We start from the raw sequence: 15981 nt of genomic DNA on the forward strand, positions 1-15981 counted from the left end.
AAAATCACCAATGATCTGAGCAGGGGACTATGGGTTCAAGGCAGCACCTGGTTCAGCACTTGGTTCATCAAGAGTTTCCCTTCCTTTAACAGACAGCTGAAGATCATACTGATGCCCCAGTGTAACATTGAGAGAAGGGACATGTCACATGTGTGTATCCGCAGGTCTGTACCTGTGTGTTTTTGTGTGTGTGTGTGTGTGTGTGTATGTGTGTGAGAGAGAGAGAGAGAGAGAGAGAGAGAGAGATGATTAAGTCTGTGTGCGCTCACATTGCACAATGATGGTTATGGAGCCCTCCACTGCTCCATGTTCATTCTCAGCCATACACTGATAGTCTCCAGTCTCCCTGTACGTAATGTGAGGAATCTTCAGCCACAACTCATTGCTGGAACTTGTTCTGTTCACTGTGACATTAAGATGACTCCACATCAGGTTAGAAGCTGGGAAGCTCACAACAGAGCAGATTATCACTGCAGAATTCCCCTCAATTACACTGATCGATGAATCTTTAATCGCAGCAAGAGAAGTAATTGAGAGATTCCGTGTTGAGTCTAAGAAGAAAGGAAGAGAATGTTCTGAGCAAACGGAAAGCACAGCAAGACTCCATAACCACAGGATAGTGAAGAAGGGTTTTGGTATGTATGCCTTTGTCGGTCAGTGCACTGAGTTGGGAGGTCATGTTGCGGTTGTACAGGACAGTGGTTCGGCCACATCTGGAATACTGCGTTCAATTCTGGACTCCCTACTCTAGGTGGGATGTTCTGAAACAGGAATGAGTTAAGTAAAGATTTATAAGGATTTTGTCAGGGTTCAGGGGTTTGAGCAATCAAGTGAGAAGCTGAATACGCTATGGGGTATTTTTGTTGGAATGTTGGAGTCTAAGGGGTGACCTTATGGAGGTATATAAGACCGAGAGGGGCAGGGATCGGGTAAATATGATCTTTTCCCCGGGTAGGGGAGTCCAAAACTAGAATGCATAGGTTTAAGGTGAGAGGGGAAAGATTACAAAGGCTCATAACGGACAACTTTATCCACACAGAGGGTGGTACGTGTATGGAATGAGCAACCAGAGGAACTGGTGGAGCCTGGTACAATTACATTTAAAAGACAGCTGGATGGGTATGTGAATAGGGAGGGTTTAGAGTGATCTGAGCCAAATGCTGGCAAATTAGATAATATAAGTTTAGGATTTCGGGTCAGCATGGACGAGTTGGTCCGGAGGGTCTGTTTCTATGGTGTCCAGCTCTATAATTCTATAACGTTAAGCATTTAATGAGGTTTACTTGCAATACTTGGCTTCACCCACTGGCTCCGAGAATGTCTACTGACTACTGACTGTATAGCACCATAAAACAGCTCCTAGGATTGACCCCAGGATCCATCCGGAGGCAATCAGGCCCCTATGGGAACCTACTTAGCAGCACAGATGATAGAACACTTCCTGAAGGGAAGACTACATGTTTGTCTATCTCTCTCTCTCTCTCTCTCTCTCTCTCTCTCTAGCTGACACTCTCCCCTTGCTCCTAACTATCTAAGTACCTCCGACTTGAATTGCTTTTGAGTGTTGAACTGATGTAAAACCTTGCAACGAGAACAAAAATTGATGGGAAAGCTCAGCAGGTCTGGCAACATTTGTAAACAGAAATTAGAGTTAACGTCTCAGGTCTGGTGACAGTTCTGAGGAAGGGCTTTTCCAACAATTTCATGCTTCTGTTTCTGATTTATAGCGTCCACAGTTCTGTCGGTTTTAAAAATGTTGCAATGTTTATTTTGAGGCATTATGCAATGCAACAACCATTGAAATTCTGTTACCCTGAATGTTACAATGTTCACCAGTTGCTGGCTTACACAGTACAAATGGATCCAACAACATAAATGATTTCTCCACAACAAAATCACCAATGATCTGAGCAGGGGACTATGGGTTCAAGGCAGCACCTGGTTCAGCACTTGGTTCATCAAGAGTTTCCCTTCCTTTAACAGACAACTGAAGATCATACTGATGCCCCAGTGTAACATTGAGAGAAGGGACATGTCACATGTGTGTATCCGCAGGTCTGTACCTGTGTGTTTTTGTGTGTGTGTGTGTATATGTGTGTGAGAGAGAGAGAGAGAGAGAGAGAGAGATGATTAAGTCTGTGTGCACTCACATTGCACAGTGATGGTTATGGAGCCCTCCACTGCTCCATGTTCATTCTCTGCCACACACTGATAGTCTCCAGTCTCCCTGTACGTAATATGAGGAATCTTCAACCACAACTCATTGCTGGAACTTGTTCTGTTCACTGTGACATTAAGATGTCTCCACATCAGGTTAGAAGCTGGGAAGCTCACAACAGAGCAGATTATCACTGCAGAATTCCCCTCAATTACACTGATCGATGAATCTTTAATCGCAGCAAGAGAAGTAATTGAGAGATTCCGTGGTGAGTCTAAGAAAAAATGAAGAGAATATTCTGAGCAAACGGAAAGCACAGCAAGACTCCATAACCACTGGATAGTGAAGAAGGGTTTTGGTATGTATGCCTTTGTCGGTCAATGCACTGAGTATATGAGTTGGGAGGTCATGTTGCGGTTGTACAGGACAGTGGTTCGGCCACTTCTGGAATACTGCGTTCAATTCTGGACTCCCTACTCTAGGTGGGATGTTCTGAAACAGGAATGAGTTAAGAAAAGATTTACAAGGATTTTGTCAGGGTTCAGGGGTTTGAGCAATCAAGTGAGAAGCTGAATACGCTATGGGGTATTTTTGTTGGAATGTTGGAGTCTAAGGGGTGAACATATGGAGGTATATAAGACCGAGAGGGGCAGGGATCGCATAAATATGATCTTTTCCCCCTGAATGGGAGTCCAAAACTAGAATGCATAGGTTTAAGGTGAGAGGGGGAAGATTACAAAGGCACATAATGGACAACATTTTCCACACAGAGGGTTGTACGTGTATGGAATGAGCTGGCAGAGGAACAGGTGGAGCCTGGTACAATTACATTTAAAAGACAGCTGGATGGGTATGTGAATAGGGAGGGGTTAGAGTGATCTGAGCCAAATGCTGGCAAATTAGATTATATAAGTTTAGGATTTCGGGTCAGCATGGACGAGTTGGACCGGTGGGTCTGTTTCTATGGTGTCCAGCTCTATAATTCTATAATGTTAAGCATTTAATGAGGTTTACTTGCAATACTTGGCTTCACCCACTGGCTCCTAGAATGTCTACTGACTACTGATTGTATAGCACCATAAAACAGCTCCTAGGATTGACCCCAGGATCCATCCCGAGGCAATCAGGCCCAAATGGGAACCTACGTAGCAGCACAGATGATAGAACACTTCCTGAAGGGAAGACTACATGTCTGTCCATCTCTCTCTCTCTCTCTCTCTCTCTCTAGCTGACACTCTCCCCCTGCTCCTAACTATCTAAGTACCTCCAACTTGAATTGCTTTTGAGTGTTGAACTAATGTAAAACCTTGCAACAAGAACAAAAATTGATGGGAAAGCTCAGCAGGTCTGGCAACATCTGTAAACAGAAATCAGAGTTAACGTCTCAGGTCTGGTGACAGTTCTGAGGAAGGGCTTTTCCAACAATTTCATGTTTCTGTTTCTGATTTATAGCATCCGCAGTTCTGTCGGTTTTAAAAATGCTGCAATGTTTATTTTGAGGCATTATGCAATGCAGCTACCATTGAAATTCTGTTACCCTGAATGTTACAATGTTCACCAGTTGCTGGCTTACACATTACAAATGGATCCAACAACATAAATGATTTCTCCACAACAAAATCACCAATGATCTGAGCAGGGGACTGTGGGTTCAAGGCAGCACCTGGTTCAGTACCTGGTTCATCAAGAGTTTCCCTTCCTTTAACAGACAACTGAAGATCATACTGATGCCCCAGTGCAACACTGAGAGAAGGGACATGTCACATGTGTGTATCTGCAGGTCTGTACGTGTTTGTGTGTGTTTGTGTTTGCGTGTATGTGTGTGTGCGTGTGTATGTGTGAGAGAGAGCTATTTTTATGCCTGTGTACACTCACATTCCACAGTGATGGTTATGGACCCCTCCACTGCTCCATGTTCATTCTCTGCCACACACTGATAGTCTCCAGTCTCCCTGTTGGTAATGTGAGGAATCTTCAACCACAACTCATTGCTGGAACTTGTTCTGTTCACTGTGATGTTAAGATATCTCCACATCAGGTTAGAAGCTGGGAAGCTCACAACAGAGCAGATTATCACTGCAGAATTCCCCTCAATTACACTGATCGATGAATCTTTAATCGCAGCAAGAGAAGTAATTGAGAGATTCCGTGGTGTGTCTAAGAAGAAAGGAAGAGAATATTCTGAGCAAATGGATTGCACAGCAAGACTCCATAACCACCTTTCCATCTCTGAGGTGTGAGTTCCCCCATAACTGCCTCTGAGTGGTAGTTGCTGTATTACATTTCCAATGGACATTGCCTATATAAACTTTCACACTGCTGCTTCTTCCTCCTACCAATGAGAGTACTGTTCATCTGAAAGAAAGAAATTGCCTTTCACTTCCTCACAATATTCCCAAGGCCTTGGGAGCAATTAATTGAATTGTATCAATGGAATATTGAGGGATATGTTATGACCCCCAGACCAGATCCCCAGGTTACCATCTGATGAGTGACCAGGATGTTTTCTTTAATGGAGACAATGTTTGAGATGACACAGACTTACAAAAAGAATAAAGTCACAACTTTCCATGGTATTAATAAATGGAAAGATTAGATTACTTACAGTGTGGAAACAGGCCCCTCGGCCCAACAAGTCCACACCGCCCCGCCGAAGCGCAACCCACCCATACCCCTACATCTACCCCTTACCTGACACTACGGGCAATTTAGCATGGCCAATTCACCTGACCTGCACATCTTTGGACTGTGGGAGGAAACCGGAGCACCCGGAGGAAACCCACGCAGACACGGGGAGAATGTGCAAACTCCACACAGTTAGTCGCCTGAGGTGGGAATTGAACCTGGGTCTCTGGCGCTGTGAGGCAGCAGTGCTAACCACTGTGCCACCGTGCCACCCAGAGGTTAGTGTGACTATACAAAGTTTTAACAGTAATGCAATCAACAATTTCCAACTTAAATTCAAATTTTCAAAATTAACAGCGAGACTAGGATTGATCACCCCACAGAACTCATCAAATGTTTGATGAAGTAAAGATAGATCCCAAATATTTCCCAACAACCGTCCCAGACACAAGTGACTCTGTGGATCATGAAATGTCGTTCAAATCTAATGTACAAGGAATAGCAATATCCCACCATTTGAATTAGTAAACAATCAGAGACGAGTTGAGGTTTCTTTTGCAGACTGGAGGCCTGTGACCATCGATGGATGGTCACAAGGATCGATGCTGTGTCTGTTGCTTTTTGTCATTTACTCAAATTATTTGGATGTGAACACAGGAGGTATAGTTAGTAAGTTTGCAGATGACACCAAAATTGGAGGTGTAGTGCACAGCAAAGAAGGTTGCCTCAGAGTACGACAGGACTTTGATCAGATGGGCTGAGGATTGATAGATGGAGTGTAATTTAGATAAATGTGAGGTGCATCATTTTGAAAGACATGTCAGGACAGGATTTATATGCTTAAGGCTAAAGTCCCGGGAGTGCAGGTTCATAGCACCTTGTAAGTAGACTGAATAGTGAAAAAGGCATTTGGTGTGCTTGCCTTTATTGGTCAGTGCATTGAGTACAGGAGTTGAGAGGTCATGTTGTGGCTATACAGGACAGTGGTTAGACCCCTTTGGAATACTGCATTCAGTTCTGATCTCCCTACTCTGGGTGGGATATTGTGAAACAGGAATGGGTTCAGAAAAGATTTACAAGGATGTTGCCAGAGTTCAAGGCTTTGAGCCACAGGGAGAGACTGAATAGGCTATGGAATATTTTCCCTAAGGGGTGACCTTATAGAAGTTTATAAGATCATGAGGGGCATGGATTGGGTAAATATACCATGTCTTTTCCCTGGGGTAGGGGAGTCCAAAACTAGATCGCGTTGACTTAAGGTGAGAGGAGAAAGATTACAAAGGGACATAATGGGCAACTTTTTCCACACAGAGGAATGCAATGAGCAGCCAGAGGAACTGGTGGAGGCTGGTACAATTACAGCATTTAAAAGGCAGCTGGATGGTATGTGCATGAAAAGGGTTTAGAGTGATTTGAGCCAAATGCTGGCAAATGGGACTATATTAATTTTGAATTTTTGGTCAGCACGGCTGAGTTGGACTGAAGGCTTTGTTTCTGTGCTGTACAGCTCTATAATTCTATGATGTTAAGCATTTAATAAGGTTTGCTTACAATACTTGGGCTTCACCCACTGGTTCCTAGAATGTCTACTGACTACTGATTGTACGGCACTATAAAACAGCTCCTAAGGATTGATCCCAGACTCCAATCCAAGGCAATCAGGCATCTATGGTAACCGCCTCAGCAGCACCAATGATAGAACACTTCCTGAAGGGAAAACTACATTCCTATGTGTCTCTATCCCTCACACTGACCCCTGCTCCTAACTATCTAAATGCCTCTAACTTGAATTGCTTTTGACTGTTGAACTGATGTAAAACCTTGCAACATGAACAAAAATTGCTGGGAAATCTTAGCAGGTCCAGCAGCATTTGTATAGAGAAATCAGAGTTAACGTTTCAGGTCTGGTGACAGTTCTGAGGAAGGGCTTTTCCAGCAATTTCTGTTTCTGTTTCTGATTTACAGCATCTGCATTTCTGTCAAAAACCTTGAAATGTTTATCTTGTTTATTTCTAGGCAGCATTCAATGCAGCAACCATTGAAATTCTGTTACCCTGAATGTTACAATGTTCACCAGTTGCTGGCTTACACATTACAAATGGATCCAACAACAAAATTGATTTCACCACAACAAAACCTACAATGATCTGTGCAGGGAACTGTGGGTTCAAGGCAACACCTGGTTCATCAAGAGTTTCCCTTCCTTCAACACACAATTGAAGCTCATATTGATGCTCCAGTGTAACATTGAGAGAAGGGACATGTCACGTGTGTGTGTGTGAAAGTCTGTAACCGTGTATTTGTGTGTGCATGTGAGAGGATGTTGAAGTCTGTGTACACTAACATTCCACAGTGATGGTTATGGATCCCTCCACTGCTCCATGTTCATTCTCTGCCACACACTGATAGTCTCCAGTCTCCCTGTACGTAATGTGAGGAATCTCCAACCACAGCTCATTGTTGGAACTTGTTCTGTTCATTGTGACATTAAGATATCTCCACGTCAGGTTAGAAGTTGGGAAGCTCTCAACGGAGCAGATTATCACTGCAGAATTCCCCTCAATTACTCTGATCGATGAGTCTTTAATCACAGCAAGAGAAGTAATTGAGAGATTCCGTGGTGAGTCTAAGAAGAAATGAAGAGAATATTCTGAGCAAATGGACAGCATAACCACTTCTCGGTCTGTGATATGTGGATCCAGCATTACTGTCTCTGAGTGGAAGTTGCTGTATTACATTTTCAGTAGAAACTGCTGATGTAAACTGCCACACTGTTGCTTCTTCCTCCTACCAATGAGAGGACTGACCATCTGAAAGAAACTGCCTTTCACATCCTTACAATATTCCCAAAGCCTTGGGAGCAATGAATTGAATTTGGTCAATGGAATATTGAGGGATATGTTATGACCCCCAGGCCAGATCCCCAGGTTACCATCTGATGGGGGACCAGGATGTTTTCTTTGACGGAGACAACATTTGAGATGCCACAGACTTACAAAAAGAATAAAGTCACAACTTTCCGTGATGTTAGTAAATGAAAAGTGTGACTATACAAAGTTTTAACAGCAATGCAATCAACAATTTCCAACTTAAATTCAAAATTTCAAAATTAACAGCGAGTCTATGATGGAAGTAAAGATAGATCCCAAATATTTCTCAACAACACTCTCAGACATTAATGACTCTCTGGATCATGAAATGTCATTCAAATCTAATTTGCAAGAAACAGCAATTTCTCACCATTTGAATTAGTAAACAATCAGAGATGGGTTAGAGATTTGTTTTGCTGTGTCCGTTGCTTTTTGTCATTTATACAAATTATTTGGATGTGAACACAGGATGTACAGTTTGCAAGTTTGCTGATGACACCAAAATTGGAGGCATGGTGGACAGCAAAGAAGGTTGCCTCAGAGTACGACAGGACTTTGAGCAGATGGACCGAGGAGTGGCAGATGGAGTGTAATTGAGATAAATGTGAGCTGCATCATTTTGGAAAGGCACATCAGGACAGGATGTATATGCTTAAGGGTAAAGTCCTGGGCAGTGCAGGTTCATAGTGCCTTGCAAGTGGAAAAGCAACTAGACGGAATGGTGAAGAAGGATTTTGGTCTGCTTGCCTTTATTGGTCAGTGCATTGAGTACAGAAGTTGGGAGGACATGTTGCGTCTGTGCAGGACAGTGATTAGGCCAGTTCTGGAATGCTGCGTTCACTTCTGGTCTCCGTGCTCTAGGTGGGATGTTGTGAAACAAGAGTAGGTTCAGAAAAGAGTTACAAGGATGTTGCCAGGGTTCAAGGGTTTGAGCTATAGGTAGAGGCTGAATAGGCTGGGACTGTTTTCCCTGGAATGTGGGGTCTAACGAGTGACCTTATAGAGATTTATAAGCTCATGAGGGGCCTGGATCAGGTAAATATACGAGGTCTTTTCCCTGAGGTAGGGGAGTTCTAACACTAGATTGCATAGGTTTAAGGTGAGGGGGAAAGAATACAAAGGCACTTAATGGGCAACTTTTCCCACACAGAGCGTGGTACACGAATGGAATGAGCAGCTTGGGGAACTGGTGGAGGCTGGTATATTTATAACATTTAAAAGGCAGCTGGATTGGTGTGTGAATATGAGGAGTTTACAGGGATCTGAGCCAAATGCTGGCAAATGGATTTCTGGTCAGCATGGATGAGTTAGACCAAAGGGTCTGTTTCTGGACAGCTTTATGATTCTATGACAATATGCATTTAATGAGGTTTACTTGTAATACTTGGCTTCACCCAATGGCTCCTAAAATGTCTACTGACGACTGATTCTATGGCACCATAAAACAGCTCCGAGGATTGAGCACAGGCTCTATCCCAAGGCAATCAGTCCCCTTTAGGAACCCCCTTAGCAGAACAGATGATAGAACACTTCCTGAAGGGAAAACTTCATGTCTGTGTCTCTCTATCTCTCACACCCTCCCCCCCACTATTAACTATATAAATGCCTCCAACTTAGAACATAGAACATAGAACATAGAACAATACAGCACAGAACAGGCCCTTCGGCCCACGATGTTGTGCCGAACTTCTATCCTAGATTAAGCACCCATCCATGTGAATTGCCTTTGACTGTTGAACTAATGTAAAACATTGCAACAGGAACAGAAATTGCTGGGAAAGCTCAGCAGGTCTGGCAGCATCTGTAAACAGAAATCAGAGTTAATGTTTCAAATCTGGTGACAGTTCTGAGGAAGGGCTTTTCCAGCAATTTCTGTTTCTGTTTCTGAATTACAGCTTCCGCTGTTCGGTTTCAAAAACCTTGAAATGTTTTCCTTGCTTCTTTCTAGGCAGCATTCAATGTAGCAGCCTTTGTGATTCTGTTACCCTGAATGTTACAATGTTCACCGGTTACTGACTTACACATTGTACAAATGGAGCCAACAGCAAAAGTGATTTCACCACAACAAAATCAACAATTATCTGTGCAGGGGACTGTGGGTTCGAGGCAGCACTTCTTCATCTGGAGTTTCCCTTCCTTTAGCAGAGAATTGAAGCTTATACTGATGCTCCAGTGCAACACTGAGAGAAGGGACGTAGAACATAGGGCAGAGAACAATACAGTGCAGAACAGGCCCTTCGGCCCTCAATGTTGCACCGACCTGTGAACTATTCTCAGCTCGTCCCCCTACACAATCCCAAAATCATCCATGTGCTTATCTAAGGATTGTTTAAATCTCTAATGTTACATGTGTGTGTCTACAGGTCTGAACCTGTGTGTTTGTGTGTGTATGTGAGAGAGATGTTGAAGCCTGTATACACTTACATTCCACAGTGATGGTTACGGAGCCCTCCACTGCTCCATGTTCATTCTCTGCCACGCACTGATAGTTTCCAGTCGCCCTGTACGTAATGTGAGGAATCTCCAACCACAGCTCATTGTTGGAACTTGTTCTGTTCATTATGACATTAAGATGTCTCCACATCAGGTTAGAAGCTGGGAAGCTCTCAACAGAGCAGATTATCACTGCAGAATTCCCCTCAATTACGCTGATCGATGAGTCTTTAATCACAGCAAGAGAAGTAATTGAGAGATTCCGTGGTGAGTCTGAAAACAAGAGAAGAGAGTACTGTTAGCAAACAGAGTGCGCAGCAAGACTCCATAACCATCTCTCTGACACTCAAATGTGCACCCCCCCCTCACCTTCTCTGAGTGGTAGTTGCTGTATGAAGGACACTGCTCATGTAAACGCATCCCACAAATGAGGACACTCTCCATCCTGAAAGGAAGAAAATGCCTCTCTCATCCTCACAATATTCCCAAAGCCTTGGCAGCGGTGATTTGGATATGATCAATTTAATATCGAAGGATATGTTATCATGTCAAGCCAGATTGCCAAGTTATCATCTGTCAAGTGCTTTCTTAACGGAGGCAATGTTTGTGTTGCCATGTCATTACAAAGAGAATAAAATCATAAAAGTCCATATTTTAAACAAATGAAAGGAAATGTTATGATTCAAAATTAGAACATTAGTACTATCTAAATCATATCCAGTAATTTCCAAAGTTAACATGAGGAAAATATCATGTCAGAGAAACTGTAACTGATCATGCTACAGAGCTCATTAAACACTAAATGGAGTGAAGATAAATTCTATGGACTTTTCAGGAACATCACCAGACATTAGTGTCCCTGGGATTACCAGATCTCAATAAATGTTTTCAAGCGGTTCCAAGTTTTCACTTTCTGAAATATTAATGATGCTTAGTAAATTCTTCCTGGATTCTAACTGCATGATGCAATCTCACTTATTGGCACAAATGACTTCTCATGATTCCTGACTGCATTGGAGCTGTAGAGTACTTCGTGGGACTTGATTCTAAGCTTCATCCAGCCAGTTTCATTCATAATATTTGCTTGGAGTACAGCTCACGTACTCTAACCTGCAGGGACCTAGCTTCTGCCTCTCCCTCTCTGTCTCTCTCTTGCTCTCTCTGTCTCTCTGTCTTTCTCTCTCTCTCGCTCTCTCTCTCTCTCTGCCCTCCTTCTAACTGTTTAACTCATTAAAACCTAAACTAACATCTGATTCTTGAATTGATCTGAGTGAGATCTGAGAAACGTTGCAATAAACCTCACCTTTACTTCTCGGCAGGATTGAATATTGTCGCCACTGAAATTTTTATTCCCTCAATGTTACAATGTTCATCAGTTGCTGCTTTACCAATCCATATGAAATCAACATCAAAACTGATTTCAAAACAAAGAAATCTACAACTCTGGGTGCACGAGGCCGTTGGATCATTGAGCATCTTGTTAATCTAGAGTTTCTATTCCTTCCACAGAGAATTCAATCTTATACTGATGCTCCAGTGTAACACTGAGAGGATATGTCACAACTGGGTGTCTGTAGGATGTACATATCTGTTCATGTGTGTGTCTGCAAGCCATTTCAATGCCTGTGTACACTCACATTGCACAGTAATGGTTATGGAGCCCTCCACAGTTCCCTGACCATTCTCTGCCACGCACTCATAGTCTTCAATCTCCCTGTACGTAATATGAGGAATATTCAACCACAGCTCATTGTTGGAACTTGTTCTGATCATGGTGACATTAAGCTGTCTCCACATCAGGTTAGAAGCTGGGAAGCTCTCAACAGTTACTAGCCTCCCTGAATGTAACATGAGAAATCTCCAACCAGAGCTCATTGTTGGAACTTGTTCTGTTCATTTTTACATTAAAATATCTCCCTGCCAGATTAGAAGCTGGGGATCTCTCGACAGAGCAGATTATCACTGCAGAATTCATCAATTATATTGATTGATGAATCTTTAATCTTCGCAAGAGAACTAATTGAGAGATTTGGTGGCGTGACTAACTCTAAATAAGGAATTCATTTGAATGAAAACAGAGCACGTGGATGCTAAATATTTCATCCCTCTGTATCTGATCACCATGTGCATTTCAAGTTGTTGTTCCCCTGTGAAATTCTAATGTCAACATTTCAAATAAACAATTCCTGTTTGTTTCCTTTTATTAATTCAAAGATTGTAGGTGGTTTTGGGTCAGCTAACATTTGTTGCCTATCGGTAATTGCCTTGAGAAAGAGATGGTGCCTTATTGAACCATTGCAGTCTCTGTGCTGTCTGCACAAGGTAGTGTTCGAAAATAGCAGGTTGACCTTGTTACGCTGTCAAAATGGTGATATATTTCCAAGTCAGGCTATGGGTTGCTTGCAGGGGAACTTGCGAGTTGTAGTGTTTCCATGTAGCTGCTGCCCTTGTCCACCAATATGGGTATGGAAGATGCTATCAATGAAGTCTTGGTGAATTTCTGGAGCGCAGATTGTTATAGATAGTGCTGCTACTGGGTGATGATGGTTGAGGCAGTGAATGTGTAAAATGGGAGGTATCTGCCAATCACTCGGGCAGTATTGTGCTGGTGTCTGTTTCCTAGTGCATGAGGCAGTGTGTGTCTGAGTGCGTATGACGTTCTGTGTGTGTATCAGTGAGTGATGTTGAAACATATACACATTCACTTACATTCCACAGCAATGGTTATGGAGCCCTCCACTGCTCCATGTTCATTCTCTGCCACACACTGATAGTCTCCAGTCTCCCTGTACGTAATGTGAGGAATCTCCAACCACAGCTCATTGCTGGAACTTGTTCTGTTCATTGTGATGTTAAGATGTCTCCACATCAGGTTAGAAGCTGGGAAGCTCACAACAGAGCAGATTATCACTGCAGAATTCCCTTCAATTACACTGATCGATGAGTCTTTAATCACAGCAAGTGAAGTAATTGAGAGATTCCGTGGTGAGTCTGAAAACAAATGAGACAAACACATTTCCATTGAATGTGAAGCATTGAAAGGCAGTGGGAATGTGAAAGGAGTGACATGAATGCTTGGTCGTAAAAGGCAGGTCATTAAGGCAGACACTTCAGTTCAGCACTGAGGGAGGATTACACTGTCAGAGGGTCACCACTGAGGGAGTACCTCATTGTCAGAGAGTCAGTACTGAGGGAGGATTACATTGTCAGAGGGTCAGCACTGAGGGATTGCCTCATTGTCAGAGGGTCAGTACTGAGGGACCACCGCACTGTCAGAAAGTCAGTACAAAGGGAATGCTGCACTGTCAGAGGGTCAGAACTGAGTGAGTTGCTATACTGTCAGAGGGTGAGCACTGAGGGATTGCTATACTGTCAGAGGGTGAGCACTGAGGGATTGCTATACTGTCAGAGGGTCAGTACTGAGGGATTGCTATACTGTCAGAGGGTCAGTACTGAGGAAGGATTACGCTATCAGAGGGTCAACACTGAGGGACCACCACACTGTCAGAACATCAGTACGGAGGGAATGCTACACTGTCAGAGGATTAGTACTGAGGGAATGTTGCACTGTCAGAGGGTCAGTGCTGAGGGAATGCTGCACTGTCAGAAGGTCAGTGCTGAGGGAATGCTGCATTGTCAGAGGATCGGTGCTGAAAGATTGCTGTACTGTCAGAGGGTCAGTACTGAGGGAATGTTGCACTGTCAGAGGGTCAGTACTGAGGGGATGCTGCACTGTCAGATGGTCAGAGCTGCGGGAATGCTGCATTGGCATAGAGTCAGTCATGAGGGAATGCTGCACTGTCAGAGGGTCAGTGCTGAGGGAGTGCTATACTGTCAGAGGGTCAGCACTGAGGGATTGCCTCATTGTCAGAAGGTGAGCACTGAGGAAGGATTACACTATCAGAGGGTCAGCATTGAGGGAACACCACACTGTCAGAAAATCAGTACGGACAGAATGCAGCACTGTCAGAGGATCAGTGCTGAGGGAATGCTGCACTGTCGGAGGGTCAGTGCTGAGGGAGTGCTGCACTGTCAGAGGCTCAGCACTGTGGGAATGCTGCACTGTCAGAGGGTCAGTACTGAGGGAGTGCTATACTGTCCGAGAGTCAGTGCTGAGGTTGTGCTATACTGTCAGAGGGTCAGTACTGAGAGAGTGCTATACTGGCAGAGAGTCAGTGCTGAGGGGGTGCAGTACTGTCCGAGGGTCAGTACTGAGTGACTGTTCACTATCAGAGGGTCAGTACTGAGGGAGTGCCACAGTCTCTGATAATCAGTAGTGAATGAATGCTGCACTGTCTGAGGGTCAGCACTGAGCGAGTGCAGAACTGTTGGTGGGTCATTAGTGACCTAGTGCTATACTGTCCAAGAGTCAGTGCTGAGGGAGTGTGCACTGCCGGAGGGTCAGAGCTGAGGGAGTGCTACACTGTTGATGGGTCAGTACTAAGGGAGTGCCGCACTGTCAGAGGGCCAGTACTAAGGGAGTGCCACACTGTCAGAGGGTCAGTACTAAGGGAGTGCCGCACTGTCGGAGGATCAGTGCTGAGGAGTGCTGCACTGTTAAAGGGTCAGTGCTGAGGGAATGCTACACTGTCGGAGTGTCAGTACTGAGGGAGTGCTGCAATGCCGGAGGGTCAGTACTGAGGGAGTGCCGCACTGTCGGAGGGTCAGTGCTGAGGGAGTGCCGCACTGTCAGAGGGTCAGTGCTGAGGGAGTGCTGCACTGTCGGAGGGTCAGTGCTGAGGGAGTGCCGCACTGTCAGAGGGTCAGTGCTGAGGGAGTGCTGCACTGTCAGAAACTCAGTGCTGAGGAGTGCTGCACTGTCATAGGGTCAGTGCTGAGGGAGTGCTGCACTGTCAGAAACTCAGTGCTGAGGAGTGCTGCACTGTCATAGGGTCAGTACTGAGGAGTGCTGCACTGTCAGAGGGTCAGTGCTGCATTGCTGGAGAGTACTACGATTGCACAGTTATATTTCCACTATCAGACCTTGCCAGGCACAACGTAGAGTACTCTGCATAATGTAGAATGGTAGATGTCCATACTTACATTGTACTGTCAGTGTGATGGTCTGCTCTGATGAAACCGTTGGATAACTTATTCTACAGGTGAGAGTTTGTCCCTGGTATCTGGGTGTTGGGATTAGGCTCAGAACAGTAGTATAGGTCAAAGTGACATCACGCTGAGTTACAGTGTTTGACACTGATCCAGTTACAGCAGTGGGAGTGTCCCAGGTTAAGACAGGAGCTGTTCCTTTGCACGTTGTGTTGAAGGTGCACCTTAGGTTCACACGTTTTCCAGCGATAATTTCCACAGGGAATATCATGGGTTTATCTGTGAAACCTAACACATACAAAATGAGCTCTTTCAGATACATACATCGTGAAGTGGTTGTTAAAATAGAAATCGTAGTCCCATGAGAGAAAACGCTTTCCCCAGGATGATCTTAGTACTGACGACAACAATCAATAAAGACTTTCCTTTTTTGGATTTGGTGAGGTCCATGTCACTCAGTTTAACACACTTTTGCACTGACACCCACGATTGGACAATACTGGGTGGGGGTGGAGGTGGGGGAGCAGCTCAGAACCCGGGGAGGACAGGCTCCTCACTTCCTCCAAACTCTAGCAAATTCCAATGAAATCCCACATGCTGCACCTATTTGTCACAATCTCAGCCAGAACAATGGAAGATGCGATCAGAGTTTTGGCAGAATCCTGTTTTTTGGAGCTTGCTGTGCAATATTTGGCTGCTGTGAATCCTTCATAGCAACAGCAGCTCCCATTGGAGAATTACTTCTGTGAAGATATTTGGAATACCATGAGGTGGTGAAAGGCACAACAGAAATATGAGTTTTATTTTAACTCTCTGGGTCATTTAAAAAGGATTAGAGAGATAGAT

At 44.2% G+C, this 15981-nt stretch overlaps 1 protein-coding gene across 4 annotated transcripts in view; it reads right to left on the reverse strand.

Moving 5' to 3' along the window:
* The window catches only part of LOC140458893 (sialoadhesin-like), a 55200-nt gene that overhangs the window by 25972 nt on the left and 13247 nt on the right, over nt 1-15981 (reverse strand). For 3 of the 4 annotated variants that reach the window (XM_072553635.1, XM_072553633.1, XM_072553634.1), the window contains 6 exons: nt 15130-15423; nt 12796-13077; nt 10078-10359; nt 4034-4315; nt 2151-2432; nt 270-551 (listed from right to left, as the gene is read on the reverse strand). In XM_072553635.1, the coding sequence (XP_072409736.1) occupies nt 270-551; nt 2151-2432; nt 4034-4315; nt 10078-10359; nt 12796-13077; nt 15130-15423 (1704 nt within the window). The remainder of the gene's footprint in view (nt 1-269; nt 552-2150; nt 2433-4033; nt 4316-10077; nt 10360-12795; nt 13078-15129; nt 15424-15981) is intronic. The other variant, XM_072553636.1, reaches the window with a different exon arrangement.

Source organism: Chiloscyllium punctatum, chromosome 34 (genome assembly GCF_047496795.1).
Source record: "Chiloscyllium punctatum isolate Juve2018m chromosome 34, sChiPun1.3, whole genome shotgun sequence".
NCBI classification, from domain to species: Eukaryota; Metazoa; Chordata; class Chondrichthyes; order Orectolobiformes; family Hemiscylliidae; genus Chiloscyllium; species Chiloscyllium punctatum.